Consider the following 13,461-nt stretch of genomic DNA (forward strand, 5'->3'; position numbering starts at 1 on the left):
ATGCGCAAAGCCGACATCATACGTCATCCGCCCGGAACTGTTTCTAACTGTTTTTATTTCACTTCTTTTGGACTGATGCACTGCAACACCCGCTGAGTGCCATTGAACAGATTGAAAGATCAAATACAATTTTTAATATAACTCTGACTGAATTCGTCTGAAAGAAGAAAGTCATATACACCTAGGATGACTTGAGGTTGAGTAATTTATGGGCTAATTTTCATTTTTGGGTGAACTAACCCTTTAAATTAGCTCTTTAGAAAAATTAAAGTAAATGATATTAAATCTTCTTGTAAGTATCAAAACCTTTAACTAGAGGACCTAAATGATTGATATTTTACATAAATTATGATGAAATTTCATTCTTGTCTGTCTTAGCATAAAATGCAATTGTGTTAGTGTAAAATGCATTGTTTACATAAGGTAGAATTATAATATCATTACTAGAGAAACTGGTACTAATACTCGGCTGAACTTTTCATTAGGATCATCAACTATGACAAATATCACTTTATAACCATATATTTACTTTATGATAACATCTCTAGAGGTATGGCACTACACAAATGCACAAAAACAAAACAAAAAATGATTACGCTCCAAATATAAATGTACTTTGGAAATGTATCGGGTTAATTCAGGTAAATTAGGACTTTTTTTTTTCGCAGTCATTTCAGAAAAGTGTCCCAGTTTACCTGAATTCACCTAAATTCAGTTTAATTTTTGTAATTTTATCACAAAAAAGACAATATTACAGTGATGGTATCAGATGGATAGTAATACCATGGTACATATAGCATGATACTAGAATTTATGCTACCATATTTACATACTAAATAGTGAAAAATAAATAGGAATCAGTTAAAACACAGTTACACATTTATCTAGTAGGACTTCTATTAGGTTGAATTTAAAGGCAGAGTAAGTGATTTCTGGTAGCCAATGTTGATATTTGAATGAAGTCATTATGTTGCTGTCTTGCCGCCAGCCAATCACTGCATTGCTGATCATGGTTTCGAGTATCGATATATCATCCTGTTCCAACGAATGTGACAACGCGAAGTTATCTCATACAACTTAATCCAGATATTTTAATCAAATCTGCTAACTTTTTTCAAGAACCAAATTAGCCAGAGATCAATATCATGATTAAAAGATCTGGCATCCGTCAAATCATCAGATGTATCAAGCAAGGTTACGAAGAATAGACTCCAGGCCTTTACGAGAAGGTTGAATTAAATATTTTATTATTCTGTACTGACATTGAACAGACAATTATAATGATAAAACACAAGGGGCCGTTCACACAGAACATTCCATTGTGCTGCTTTTCCATAATTTTTCAATGTAAACATGCAATAGCTGGACATTGGCCCCTATTTTTTTTTTTATCACTTTACATTTTCTAAGTATAGATTTCATTTGTTGGCTAAGTAAACTTGTTTTAAACCACATGTTACTGTTGCTCTGAATATGTTTTTAAATTCTTGTGGTTTGTTGTTTGCTGCTCTTGAGCTGATGATGACTAATAAGCAACAGTGCGAGACAGACTTCCTATTGTAGAGCCTGTTTGTCTTGGATCACTCTGTGCCATGTGCCTGTTTGCCATGTTGTGTGTACTGTGTAGGGTGTTGATGTTTATTTTAATCATATTTTATATGCGGAGCTGAATTAAACGTCAGGGTGTGCCACATTCCACTCTGCATTCAGAGTTCAATTTGGCATCCCCCTGCTTACGTACACGGACACACTGGAAAACATCCTTGTGCTTTCAAGATGTGCGTGCTTGCTTGTGTTAGATGAGGCTGCTCTCTAATGGACGAAGGAGGGAAATAAATGCTTGAGAAACTGAAAATGGATGTGAAGACCATGTTGTTAGATTGATATCTAGAATTAGCATGTTTGGTACGAAAACTAAAGATTTATTAGGATTTTAATTTAAATATTTTCTGTTTTTCTATTTTTCATTTTCAATTAAAAACATTGTTTCTTTATAGTCAGTCTAGATGTACGCTAGCTACCATTCAAAAATTGTGGTTGGTAAGATTTTTTTATTTAAATTTTTTATTATCTATTTATTGTATATATAATAGAAGTTTCTGCTCACCAAGGCAACTTATTTGATCAAAAACAGTAATATTGAACAGTAATATTGTGAAAAATTATTGCAATTTAAATGTTTTTTAATATATTTCGAAATTTAATTTATTACTTTTGATAAAAAGCTGTATTTCATTACTCTAGATGTACACTAGCTACCATTCAAAAATTGTGGTTGGTAAGATTTTTTTATTTAAATTTTTTATTATATATTTATTGTATATATAATAGAAGTTTCTGCTCACCAAGGCAACTTATTTGATCAAAAACAGTAATATTGAACAGTAATATTGTGAAAAATTATTGCAATTTAAATGTTTTTTAATATATTTCGAAATTTAATTTATTACTTTTGATAAAAAGCTGTATTTCATTACTCCAGTCTTCAGTGTCACATGATCCTTCAGAAATCATTCTAATATGCTGATTTGCTGCTCAAGAAACATTTATTATTAATTTTGAAAACAGTTGTGCTGCTTAATACTTATGCTAATACAAACACATACATGTTTTTATGATTCTTCGATGAATAGAAAGTTCAAAATAACAGCATTTAATTGAAATATAAATATTTTGTAACATTAAAAATGTTTTTGCTGTCACTTTTGATCAATTTAATGTGTCCTTGCTGAATAAAAGTATTAATTTCTTTAAAAAATGACTGACTTTTAAACATAACACGCTCAATTTTTAATGAACATTTATTCCGAATACATATTAAACACCCCAAGGCTTTCCAGCAGTAATTTTATCATGGGGTTTTGTCTGTTGAGTGTTGCAGGCCATGTGTTGAATGTATGAATGCACTCAAAGACCTGTGGGTAATATCCAGCTGTTGTGTGGCTGCTGGCCAGTAGTCCCATTCAATGGCTGTTTGAGATAACATAAAACAGATGTGCAGATAAGGAACAAAACTGCAATGTTTTAGGATTCTGGGACACACTCATTCTGTGGTTGTATAATGAACTTGGGTTTGGAGGGATTTCTCACAGAAAGCATGATAAATGGGAATGGCTTTTGCAGCTGTCTGTGACTGTCAGGCTAAAGCTGCTGTTTAGGTTGTCATAACCTGCATTTGCTATAAATAGAGTATAAGGAACCTTTCAAAACATGTATTTTTAGAGAAATTATATCCACTAACAGCTAAGAATGTGATTTGATGTGGGCAGAAACAACTTTCATCTACGCCTGTCATTTTGCATATACCCTGCAGAGTCAGTAGCATTTTAAAACAAGAACTCATTAAAAAATGTTTTTTTTTTTTACTACTGCCCAGAAGTTATATAACACATATGTGAAAGTTGAATAAATAAGCTTTCCACTGATGTATGGTTTGGTAGGATAGGACAATATTTGGCTGAGATACAACTATTTGAAAATCTGGAATCTGGGGGTTAATACTTTTTTCAGGAAGTATGCTTTAACTGAACCAAAACTGACTTTATATACATATTTAATATTTATTATATAAATTTCAGAATTTGCATTAGAGGCAGTCGTGCTACTGCATTAACATCAAGTTGTGATATTTGTATTAGGTTACCAGTTGCATTTATTAGAAAATGAATATTAATTTGTCCAGTTGTACATTTTAAAATAAGCCAATTATAAAGCTCAATATATCTAGTCACAGATTTACAGGCTTGTGATGCTGAAATCTGTTGACAGATATGCTATTGTTGAATCATAACTCCATCAGTTTAGGCAGAAATATAGGGGTATTTTCTACGCTCTGCATTTTAGGCAAACCCAATTCTTTTTTTGAACACCTATTTTGTGAGCACAGCGAGGGGTTGCTATGGAAACAGGTTGAAAGATCCCAGGCCATAATTAATACCTTGCCACAAACATAAGTTATTTTCAGATCACCATCTTTTATTTAGCAATCTAAACATGTAAAAATCAAACCACGCCGCTGACCAAAGCATCCACACAGCAGTTTGAACGTGATGTGCTCTTTTTTAAACAAGCATAAATGAACAAAAGAATCTCTAATATTCCTAGAGGACTCGTTGACCTATAAAGTGCCATAATTTGCTATTGAGTGTCATTCAACAATCAGAATGGATTTGATTTGTGATGGTAGCCATGGAGATAGTTTTGCAGATATCAGTGTGACTCAGATCTGACAGAGAACTTGGACTGTGCCATGTCTAATACCCCAAACCGATCTCATGGCAATTTGTACATATTTTTCAAATTCGTATGACCTCATTCGTACGTTTTCTGCTAAATTGTACATATTTTCATACGAACGACCTACCCCTAATCCTGTCCCTACACTTTACCCATCAATGGGGTCTAGACAAATCAAACAAATGAGGTCGTACGAATTAGCTACCTTGTAAAATATGTACGAATTGGTCATGAGATAGCATTGGATACCCATATCAAACTTTATGAACTGATCTAAAGCTCAAGATGTGGCCACAATGTGCATGAGTAGAAAAAACTGAAAAGGTACTGGTGATTTTCTGTCAGGTAAACAGCATTATCTGTTAGGATTCAATTTCCTTTAAACCTAAAACAGAACACAGTGTAATAAGTAATTCAAAATACAGGTAAAACCCCTGTAAAATAATTCCTTCATAATAACACAGTACATTGTGCCCTATGTTTACAAATCTTTCTTAGTGTGGCCATGAAGACAGCGAAGTTTTGGGAGTGAAAACTACATTCAAATGTGGCAGCGACTAGACTGAGTGTAAAACAAAAGGAAGATCCCAATTTCACTGAGTGAAAATAGTGTTAGATACAGTTTGCACCAAGTATAAATAGCAACAAATAGCATCTTGTTTACACTAAGTTCAAATAGTGATGTTACTGTATTCACAAGAAGGTTAAATAGATGTAAATATGCAAACTACACATAAAATATCTAAGCAATTCTGGGCATTATAATGCATTATAGTTTGTAATAACCTTTGCAAACAGTGTAAATAGACACCACCTTTACAAATTGTAATTGAATCTCCTAAATGATTTTGAATGTGAACAGAATTTAAATGGAGCATTTTGTGGCTTTGAAGATGAAATACAAATGGCAACTGTTTTAACCTGTTTGTTGTTATTATCTGTTGTTGGGAGAGTGACTAGAAATGTTAAAATCTGGGACATTTTAGTTATCCGGCGTCAACAGAAATGCAGTTTTGCACCAAATTTTTGGAAGAGGTTTCCAACCTTCTTTTGGTCTGTGACCCACGCACCCAACTGAAATGAATACATTCACCCACCCTTTCTATTTTCTAAATGCATCTTAATGATCTAATTATGAACAATCAATCCATGAAATGTAATTTTGAAATTTGTATTGACCTCTTCTCAAATAATTTATTGTTTTTAAACCATGCCCCTTTCCATTCAGCACATCTGCCTCCATCCAATCAAAAACCAATCAACTGAACCTCGACTCTTTTTCTTCTTCGATTTCACTCACCAAACGGAAGACAACTTTGAGAAAAACAATAAATTTTACATTGTTTTTTCCCCCGCATTTTTGAAGATGCTGTGTCATGTTCATAGTTCAGCTTTGAAAACCCCAGCATTTTGCCCCATTTTGTTTTCCATCTAGCTGCTATTGAAAACAAGGATACATCTTGTGTGAACAGCCCCTCATTGCTCAAAATCTCTGGTGACCTCAAGGCAGAAAACTGCAGTGGAGACAGGTATCAACATTTGCAAATGAGATACATTCCTGCCATTTTCTAGCACAATCTACGTGTATAATTAGCAGTTCCACTGCGATAACAAATTACATCACAAGGATTTCATGAGGAGCGTCAACCATATTTACCTGCAGTGTTGTGCTTGAAAAAAGCATAATCCTCTCAAACAGTAAAAGTCTGGTCGTGCAGAACTGACAGTGCTAATATTAGCTCACATCTTTGCCATCTCTATGTGGGTTTAGAAGAGGTCTAGTGCAACGCCTAGTGCAAGGTTGTTTTAAAGTGCTGCTGGAGCGTGTATTTCACCTTGACTGATGTGGGATCCTCCTGAGCTGAACTGCCAGCTCTGCCCACCGCAGGGACTTTTCCAGACAATGGCCGTCTCATGACAGAGTCTGGATTAATCTGTTCTGACCACAACCTATTGCTTTTCCTTTCTTTCCCAGCACCACTTACAACTTCTAGGCCCTGCATCGGTATTGTCATTTTTCAACAAGAATGCCCTTTGATAATCCAAGCACAGCTTGATTTCTTTGATGATAACTGTGGTGTTGCTTCATGACTACTGACAAGTCAGTTTATCTGGAGCAGGACAGAGGGTAGTGACCACACAACAAGTGGGACACGACCGAAATAAACAGCTAATGGAGGACTGTTACTGTTCTAGTTCAAAACAAGCCATTGTAACCTACCGATAGCTCAAATGAACAGTGAGAGACTCGACAGCACAGCATGATGCAGATGACACAATATATTATTTCCCAAAATTCGACTCCTCATTAGTGCTGGGAAAGTTGTATGGCGATCACCTGGCCTCTGTGATTCATTTTTAAACAGTGGAACTGGATACTCCTGCGGTTTTAACCACAGACAAGTTACGCCTACATTATTCTACAATAGTCACTGAGGGGTTTTAACAGACCATTTCACACTGCAAGCCAAAGTGCCCAATTAATTTTTCAAATGAAGTACGTTTTTTTTCCGAAAAGTTGTTCACACAACCTTTTAAATGCGGCCCATAGCAAACACTGCTCTAAACAGGCAATGCTCAAATGATGAATTAAAAAACAGATTCATTCAAGAATAACAAAGTCACTATCTTTAGGAGTGAGTCATTGAATTATTCACTCAAGCGATTTGTTCCAAAACGCCACTGCTGTGTTATGCATGCTGACCCTGACATGTTTTTAACAACTTACATAATAAAATGTAATATTTTATTATATTAAATTAGAACATTTAACTTATATTGTCAGGTTTTTATTATTTCAATATACTGTATATGCCTCTTTGGCATCCCTTATGTTGCTTCCACAAATCAACAAACAACCTTGTCAATGGATAATGCATACTATCATCTTTTTTTATATATTTTAGTGAAACAAAAAAAAAGTGTGTACATAAATGTTTGTTTAATTTCAGTGTGATCTTAATGAAGTGCAACAGTTTTACAGCAGCCTTGGTTCCAGAAGTATTTTTTCCATTCATATTTCCCATAGAGATTTTTTTAGAAAGTCTTCCATCAGTTTTAATGAGTGGAAATAACTAGAGTCCCATGCAGCAATGTGAATGACAGGATCGAATCACAAATGACGAAGAAATATACAATTATTCATTTAAATATGTATACAAATGTTGTTTGATAGCATAGGGAAACTGACCCTACCTCATTTGCTGTGCTTCATGGGAGCAATTCTCTAGCTGGTGGAGATTTCTTTGCAGAATCATGGGTAATGTAGTTTTCATCAGCTGTTGAACATGATTATTTTTTAGTGCTGTCAAATGATTAATCGCGATTAATCGCATCCAAAATAAAAGTTTTTGTTTGCATAATGTGTGTGTTCTGTGTATATTATGTATATATAAATACACAAATACAGTATATATTTTGAAAATATTTACATGTATGCACGTCTATATTTATATTCATATAATTTATATTATAAATAACTATATTTAATATATACAAAAAAAAAAATCTGAAATATATACATGCATGTGTGTATTTATATATACACATAATAAATATACACAGTACACACACATATATTATGTAAACAAGAACTTTTATTTTGGATGTGATTAATCGCGATTAATCGTTTGACAGCACTATTGTTTTTAAAAAACAAGTTGAAGTAATGAAATATGCTTCAAGAAAAGCACATACCATTGATTAACCACCATGTAGTTCACAGTAGCAAGTTATCATTTAAATCAATTTCTCTATGGAGAAAATGAATATGATTTTTACATCTGGAACACCACTGTTGCACTCTATTGCCTTATTGTATTATTATATATTTCCCATGGGCTAATAGTTATCTGCTCTCTAGATAACTATTCATGTTGGCCAATGAAAAATCCACAGTGGTGCCAAATAATAGTTAAGAGTTCAAAGGCAAACCAAGCTCCACAATATTTGAGAGTAAACGGTAAAGAAACAGAATAAGAAAATATACTGTTGCACCTTTATGTGTAGTACTTTTATAGTGTAATTCATACATTTGTTTGAGTCAAACCAAGGGTAAATCCAATGTGCAAATATGATGAAAACCCTCTAAATTCACACTAAAGTCACATGGGGACTCACTTTATCCGATTTTATACCCACATATGAAAGTAAACGAAATCTATATTGGTTCATAGTACTGTCATCCCAAAACCACAGATCTATCATTTGTAACAGAACAAAAAAAAAAAAAAATCAGATTTGGGTCACATTGATCTGTGTGAATGTAGCCACAGTGTTTGAGTTTGTTTGATAGCTTGCTGTCTTTCCCTGCCGCTCCGATGAAAATGTCCTAGAACGCCCCTGTCCACTTTGATCAGTCTCACCACCAAAATAGCACGCACCACTTTTTGTTTTTTTTTAACAATCACAGACACACACACTTTCAGTCTCTGCTTGATTCCCTAGTCGCTTGCACAGGCACTTTTTGCCTAACAGCAAAAAACCAATGGAGAAGACAAGAAACCCTGTGAACTAGTTTCTATTCTTTGTCCTCCACAGTAAAAAGAAACGTCTCCAAAGACAATACCTCATTGCATTTTGGTCACAGTCCTCTATGAAATCTGACAAAACTGCAGGAAGGTTTATAAATCTGATTGATTTTTTTAGCTGTCATTGAGTCTTCTTTAAAGGTGAAGTGTGTCATTTCATGTTAAATACCCTAAAAAGTGTATAAACACTGTCCATTTGTTGACACAAATGGCACAGAAATTACACTTCACCTTTAAACTGATGTCACAAACCAATGTTTATTCACTCAAATCTATTATAAAATGAATGACAGAATTTTTATTTTGGGGTGAACTATCCCTTTAACATAAACTGGGACATATATGTAGAAGATACAAGGAAATGCTAAAATATTGTTCCCTTTGGGTCAGTTGTTTATAGAGCTGATGTACTCACACCGCGATAAAGACTGAAATGTGCTCCATCCGGGCATGTGGGAAAAAGCAAGAAGCAGATTTTGGCAGCCAAACAGAGTTTAGCACCACACCACACCAATCAACAGCACAGATTCAACTAAAAAGATCATGGGTTATTGTCATGAAAACAAACGCTTCATATGCAGTAGAAACCATGTTTCCTTCTGCCAGGAGAAAGGCAGCTTTCAGGGACCAGTAATGGACCAATAAAAGCAGCAGGTGCAGTGCATCATGGGTAACAGTCTCGCTGCCCACGGCGATACACAGTCTTTTATATACAAATTATAAATTCCGCCCATGGCCTGTATCCTCGGCACGACCGTGTCCTCATATGTCGCACAAGAGACAAAAAAACATTTGCCTTTTTCCTTGCAGCTCCTTATTCCCAGTCTCTTTTATGGGCCTCTCAGTACTCCCACTCATCTGTCTTCATATCCAGGTAACTAAGGATATTCTGGGCATGTTTAACAGCTTGCTTACGGGCATTTTTGGTCCCCTGGTCACCCTGAGGGTCCACAGCATCAAGAGCCAGAAGTTGTTTGGTCAGTAGCTCCTCTAATACCATGTAGCTCTTGTCAGCCCTCTTGCCGTCAAAGCCCAAAGCCTGAGCCTGCAGGTCACACAGGCTGGCTAAGACACGCCACACGGCTGCATGAGGCGGAGGCTCGTCTGATACGGGGTTACGCCGTCCAAGGGCTTCCCAGAGGTCTAGGAAGGTGATGAGCGCCTGAACTTCCAGCACGGCCCTGCGCCGTGCCTCCCGGATGCAGGGATTTCGCCCCGTGTCCACCTGATCCAGGTGCGTGAGGAGACCTTGCAGCTCCGTCCCCTGTCCTGCAGCACCGTGCCGAAGCACCTCCTCCCGCAGCACTGAGACGCGGCCCCTGATCGCTTCAATTTCACGGATCGAGTCATTCTGCGCTAGATCATACCTGGAGATACAGTGAGTTAACTTCATTAATATAGGTTAAGTAACTAATAATCCATTAAAATAACTAATGATCACATACAAGTTCAATTTTGAGTATAAATAATAATAATCATTTAAATGAAATATACTGTATACATTATTTAATATATTTAAAAATGGGGGGGAAAGGTGTTACAAAGGACTTCCTTAAAAAAAAAAAAATTATGAATCCTGAAAAATGGGTTATTGTCATGAAAACAAACGCTTCGTATGCAGTAGAAACCATGTTTCCTTCTGCCAGGAGAAAGGCAGCTTTCAGGGACCAGTAATGGACCAATAAAAGCAGCAGGTGCAGTGCATCATGGGTAACAGTCTCGCTGCCCACGGCGATACACAGTCTTTTATATACAAATTATAAATTCCGCCCACGACCGTGTCCTCATATGTCGCACAAGAGGCAAAAAAACATTTGCCTTTTTCCTTGCAGCTCCTTATTCCCAGTCTCTTTTATGGGCCTCTCAGTACTCCCACTCATCTGTCTTCATATCCAGGTAACTAAGGATATTCTGGGCATGTTTAACAGCTTGCTTACGGGCATTTTTGGTCCCCTGGTCACCCTGAGGGTCCACAGCATCAAGAGCCAGAAGTTGTTTGGTCAGTAGCTCCTCTAATACCATGTAGCTCTTGTCAGCCCTCTTGCCGTCAAAGCCCAAAGCCTGAGCCTGCAGGTCACACAGGCTGGCTAAGACACGCCACACGGCTGCATGAGGCGGAGGCTCGTCTGATACGGGGTTACGCCGTCCAAGGGCTTCCCAGAGGTCTAGGAAGGTGATGAGCGCCTGAACTTCCAGCACGGCCCTGCGCCGTGCCTCCCGGATGCAGGGATTTCGCCCCGTGTCCACCTGATCCAGGTGCGTGAGGAGACCTTGCAGCTCCGTCCCCTGTCCTGCAGCACCGTGCCGGAGCACCTCCTCCCGCAGCACTGAGACGCGGCCCCTGATCGCTTCAATTTCACGGATCGAGTCATTCTGCGCTAGATCATACCTGGAGATACAGTGAGTTAACTTCATTAATATAGGTTAAGTAACTAATAATCCATTAAAATAACTAATGATCACATACAAGTTCAATTTTGAGTATAAATAATAATAATCATTTCAATGAAATATACTGTATACATTATTTAATATATTTAAAAATGGGGGGGGAAAGGTGTTACAAAGGACTTCCTTAAAAAAAAAAAAAAAATTATGAATCCTGAAAAAAACACGCCGTGCCTCCCGGATGCAGGGATTTCGCCCCGTGTCCACCTGATCCAGGTGCGTGAGGAGACCTTGCAGCTCCGTCCCCTGTCCTGCAGCACCGTGCCGGAGCACCTCCTCCCGCAGCACTGAGACGCGGCCCCTGATCGCTTCAATTTCACGGATCGAGTCATTCTGCGCTAGATCATACCTGGAGATACAGTGAGTTAACTTCATTAATATAGGTTAAGTAACTAATAATCCATTAAAATAACTAATGATCACATACAAGTTCAATTTTGAGTATAAATAATAATAATCATTTAAATGAAATATACTGTATACATTATTTAATATATTTAAAAATGGGGGGGAAAGGTGTTACAAAGGACTTCCTTAAAAAAAAAAAAATTATGAATCCTGAAAAATAACAGAAAAAAATTACATGAATTCCACAAAATTATTCAGCAGCAACTGTTTTTAGCATTCATAACAATAAAAATGTTTTCTTGATATTTGAAATGTTTCTTAATCATTGATGCTCAAGAAACATTTTTGTTATTTATTAATGTTGAAAAAAACTTGCAGCTTAATATTTTTGTGGAATGATACCCAAACTTGTTTTGAATGGTAATGTTTGTAAAATTTTAATACTTGTAATACCTGAAAGTAATACATTTATTCACTTCTTTCAAAAAAAAAAAATCTATTATTTAAAACTTTTGTATATAAAAATGTTTATCTTTTAACAAAAAAATTCTAATTTATATTTTCAAATTTCTCCCTTAAATAAGACTACTTGAATGTCTCATAAGTAAACACTAAACAGAATTTCAGTGGTGCTGCATACTGTAGTTTGTGTGTTCATGCGTTACCTGCGTGTGTCCTCTCCTTCTCCCTCCAGGTCAAGATGTTTTAGCAGACCGTTGATCTCCTCCACCACTTGTTTTCTGTAGTTCCTCACTGCAGCATTACTAGACACATCCAGGGCGTCCAGTTCAACCAACAGCTCTGTAAGGATCCTCGCCAGGTGGGCACAGCTATCGCGCCCACTCAGACCCATCAGCAGAGCCACTTCCTGGCACCGGGCACCACTCACCTACACAAGATGAGTTAACCTCAGGTTTTCTTTATTTAACTGTCAACATTGTTTAAGTTGTATCATGGCTAAAATTAGAATGTTTTTTCAAAAATGATTAAAGAGGTTATATACACAAGTTCTAGGGCTGGGCGATAAATCGATAACGATAATTATCGCGCGTTATAAATTTCCTCGATAGACAATAACAAGAGATCGATAAATTTTTGATACAATGTTTATGAGGCAAAGGCAGAACGAAAGAGCGCAACTCATTTGAAGCGCGCCTCTCGGATCGTTTATCCGCTCGGATCAAAGTTTAAATGGCGGCGTGGCGCGAGCGTCACTAGAGCAGATGCGTTCACTCGCTGATGAGTCTCGACCAAACGGTGCTGTGAGATCCAGTGTGAAGCACTTGCATTCAGCGAAGAACACAAATAACTCTGTTTACAGCCAGATGATACAGCGCTGACAAACAGGAGAAACACTGTGCGCAACGATACAGTTAGAAGACTTTTTAATCTACAAATTGCCATTTACCATAGATTTACTGTAGTAGCACTAACTGCACCATGGTATTGTGTCAGAAATGTGGGTATTTGTGTCTTAATTTATATTATTAATGAAGACGTTTTAAATGTATTGGAGGAGGATTAATGGAATATAATTACAGTATTTATTTTTGTGATTAAGCTATAGCGTTTATGCATTTATACTAAATTTATTTAGACTAGCTACTGTTTTTCATACAAATACCTAAAAACCATATTACATGCTATATTTGTGGTTTTAACTGTGATTATCATGATCTAAATGTATGCTACTATGGAAGACCAGTGGTCAATAAAAAAAAAATAACTCAAACAGTCAGAATAATTATATTTCACTATATTAAAATTAGGTTGCTAAAATAATTACAGATATTACTGATTTTGATAAACATAGATCGACATCTGCATCCTAACTTAAGCTACTATTAAATGTGTATTTCTAAGAGAAGATTTCACATGACATAGAAAAAAATAAATTGTG

The 13,461-nt window shown here is 36.3% G+C and overlaps 2 protein-coding genes across 5 annotated transcripts in view; both read right to left on the bottom strand.

Annotated features, from left to right (window-relative positions):
- Positions 1–8,233: 8,233 nt before the first annotated feature.
- On the bottom strand, positions 8,234–10,173 carry LOC107721223 (BAG family molecular chaperone regulator 5-like). Its single transcript, XM_016529133.1, has one exon. It carries the CDS (start codon positions 10,156–10,158, stop codon positions 9,607–9,609), a length of 552 nt encoding a protein of 183 aa, XP_016384619.1. The 5' UTR covers positions 10,159–10,173; the 3' UTR covers positions 8,234–9,606.
- Positions 10,174–10,362: 189 nt separating this feature from the next.
- The window catches only part of LOC107721222 (BAG family molecular chaperone regulator 5-like), a 12,912-nt gene continuing 9,813 nt past the window's right edge, over positions 10,363–13,461 (bottom strand). For 2 of the 4 annotated variants that reach the window (XM_016529131.1, XM_016529129.1), the window contains exons 4-6: positions 12,227–12,450; positions 11,388–11,562; positions 10,363–10,979 (exon numbers count right to left, since the gene is read on the bottom strand). In XM_016529131.1, the coding sequence (XP_016384617.1) occupies positions 10,629–10,979; positions 11,388–11,562; positions 12,227–12,450 (750 nt within the window). In that variant the 3' untranslated portion in view covers positions 10,363–10,628. Of the gene's footprint in view, positions 11,155–11,387; positions 11,563–12,226; positions 12,451–13,461 lie in introns of all 4 variants that reach the window. The other 2 variants (XM_016529130.1, XM_016529132.1) reach the window with 2 other exon arrangements.

The sequence above is a fragment of the Sinocyclocheilus rhinocerous genome, unplaced genomic scaffold (assembly GCF_001515625.1).
Source record: "Sinocyclocheilus rhinocerous isolate Xijiao unplaced genomic scaffold, SAMN03320098_v1.1 scaffold214, whole genome shotgun sequence".
Lineage (NCBI taxonomy): Eukaryota > Metazoa > Chordata > Actinopteri > Cypriniformes > Cyprinidae > Sinocyclocheilus > Sinocyclocheilus rhinocerous.

Excerpts from the sequence above, each read along its gene's own strand:
- LOC107721223 (XM_016529133.1), bottom strand. The coding sequence starts at position 10,158 with ATGAAGTTAACTCACTGTATCTCCAGGTATGATCTAGCGCAGAATGAC.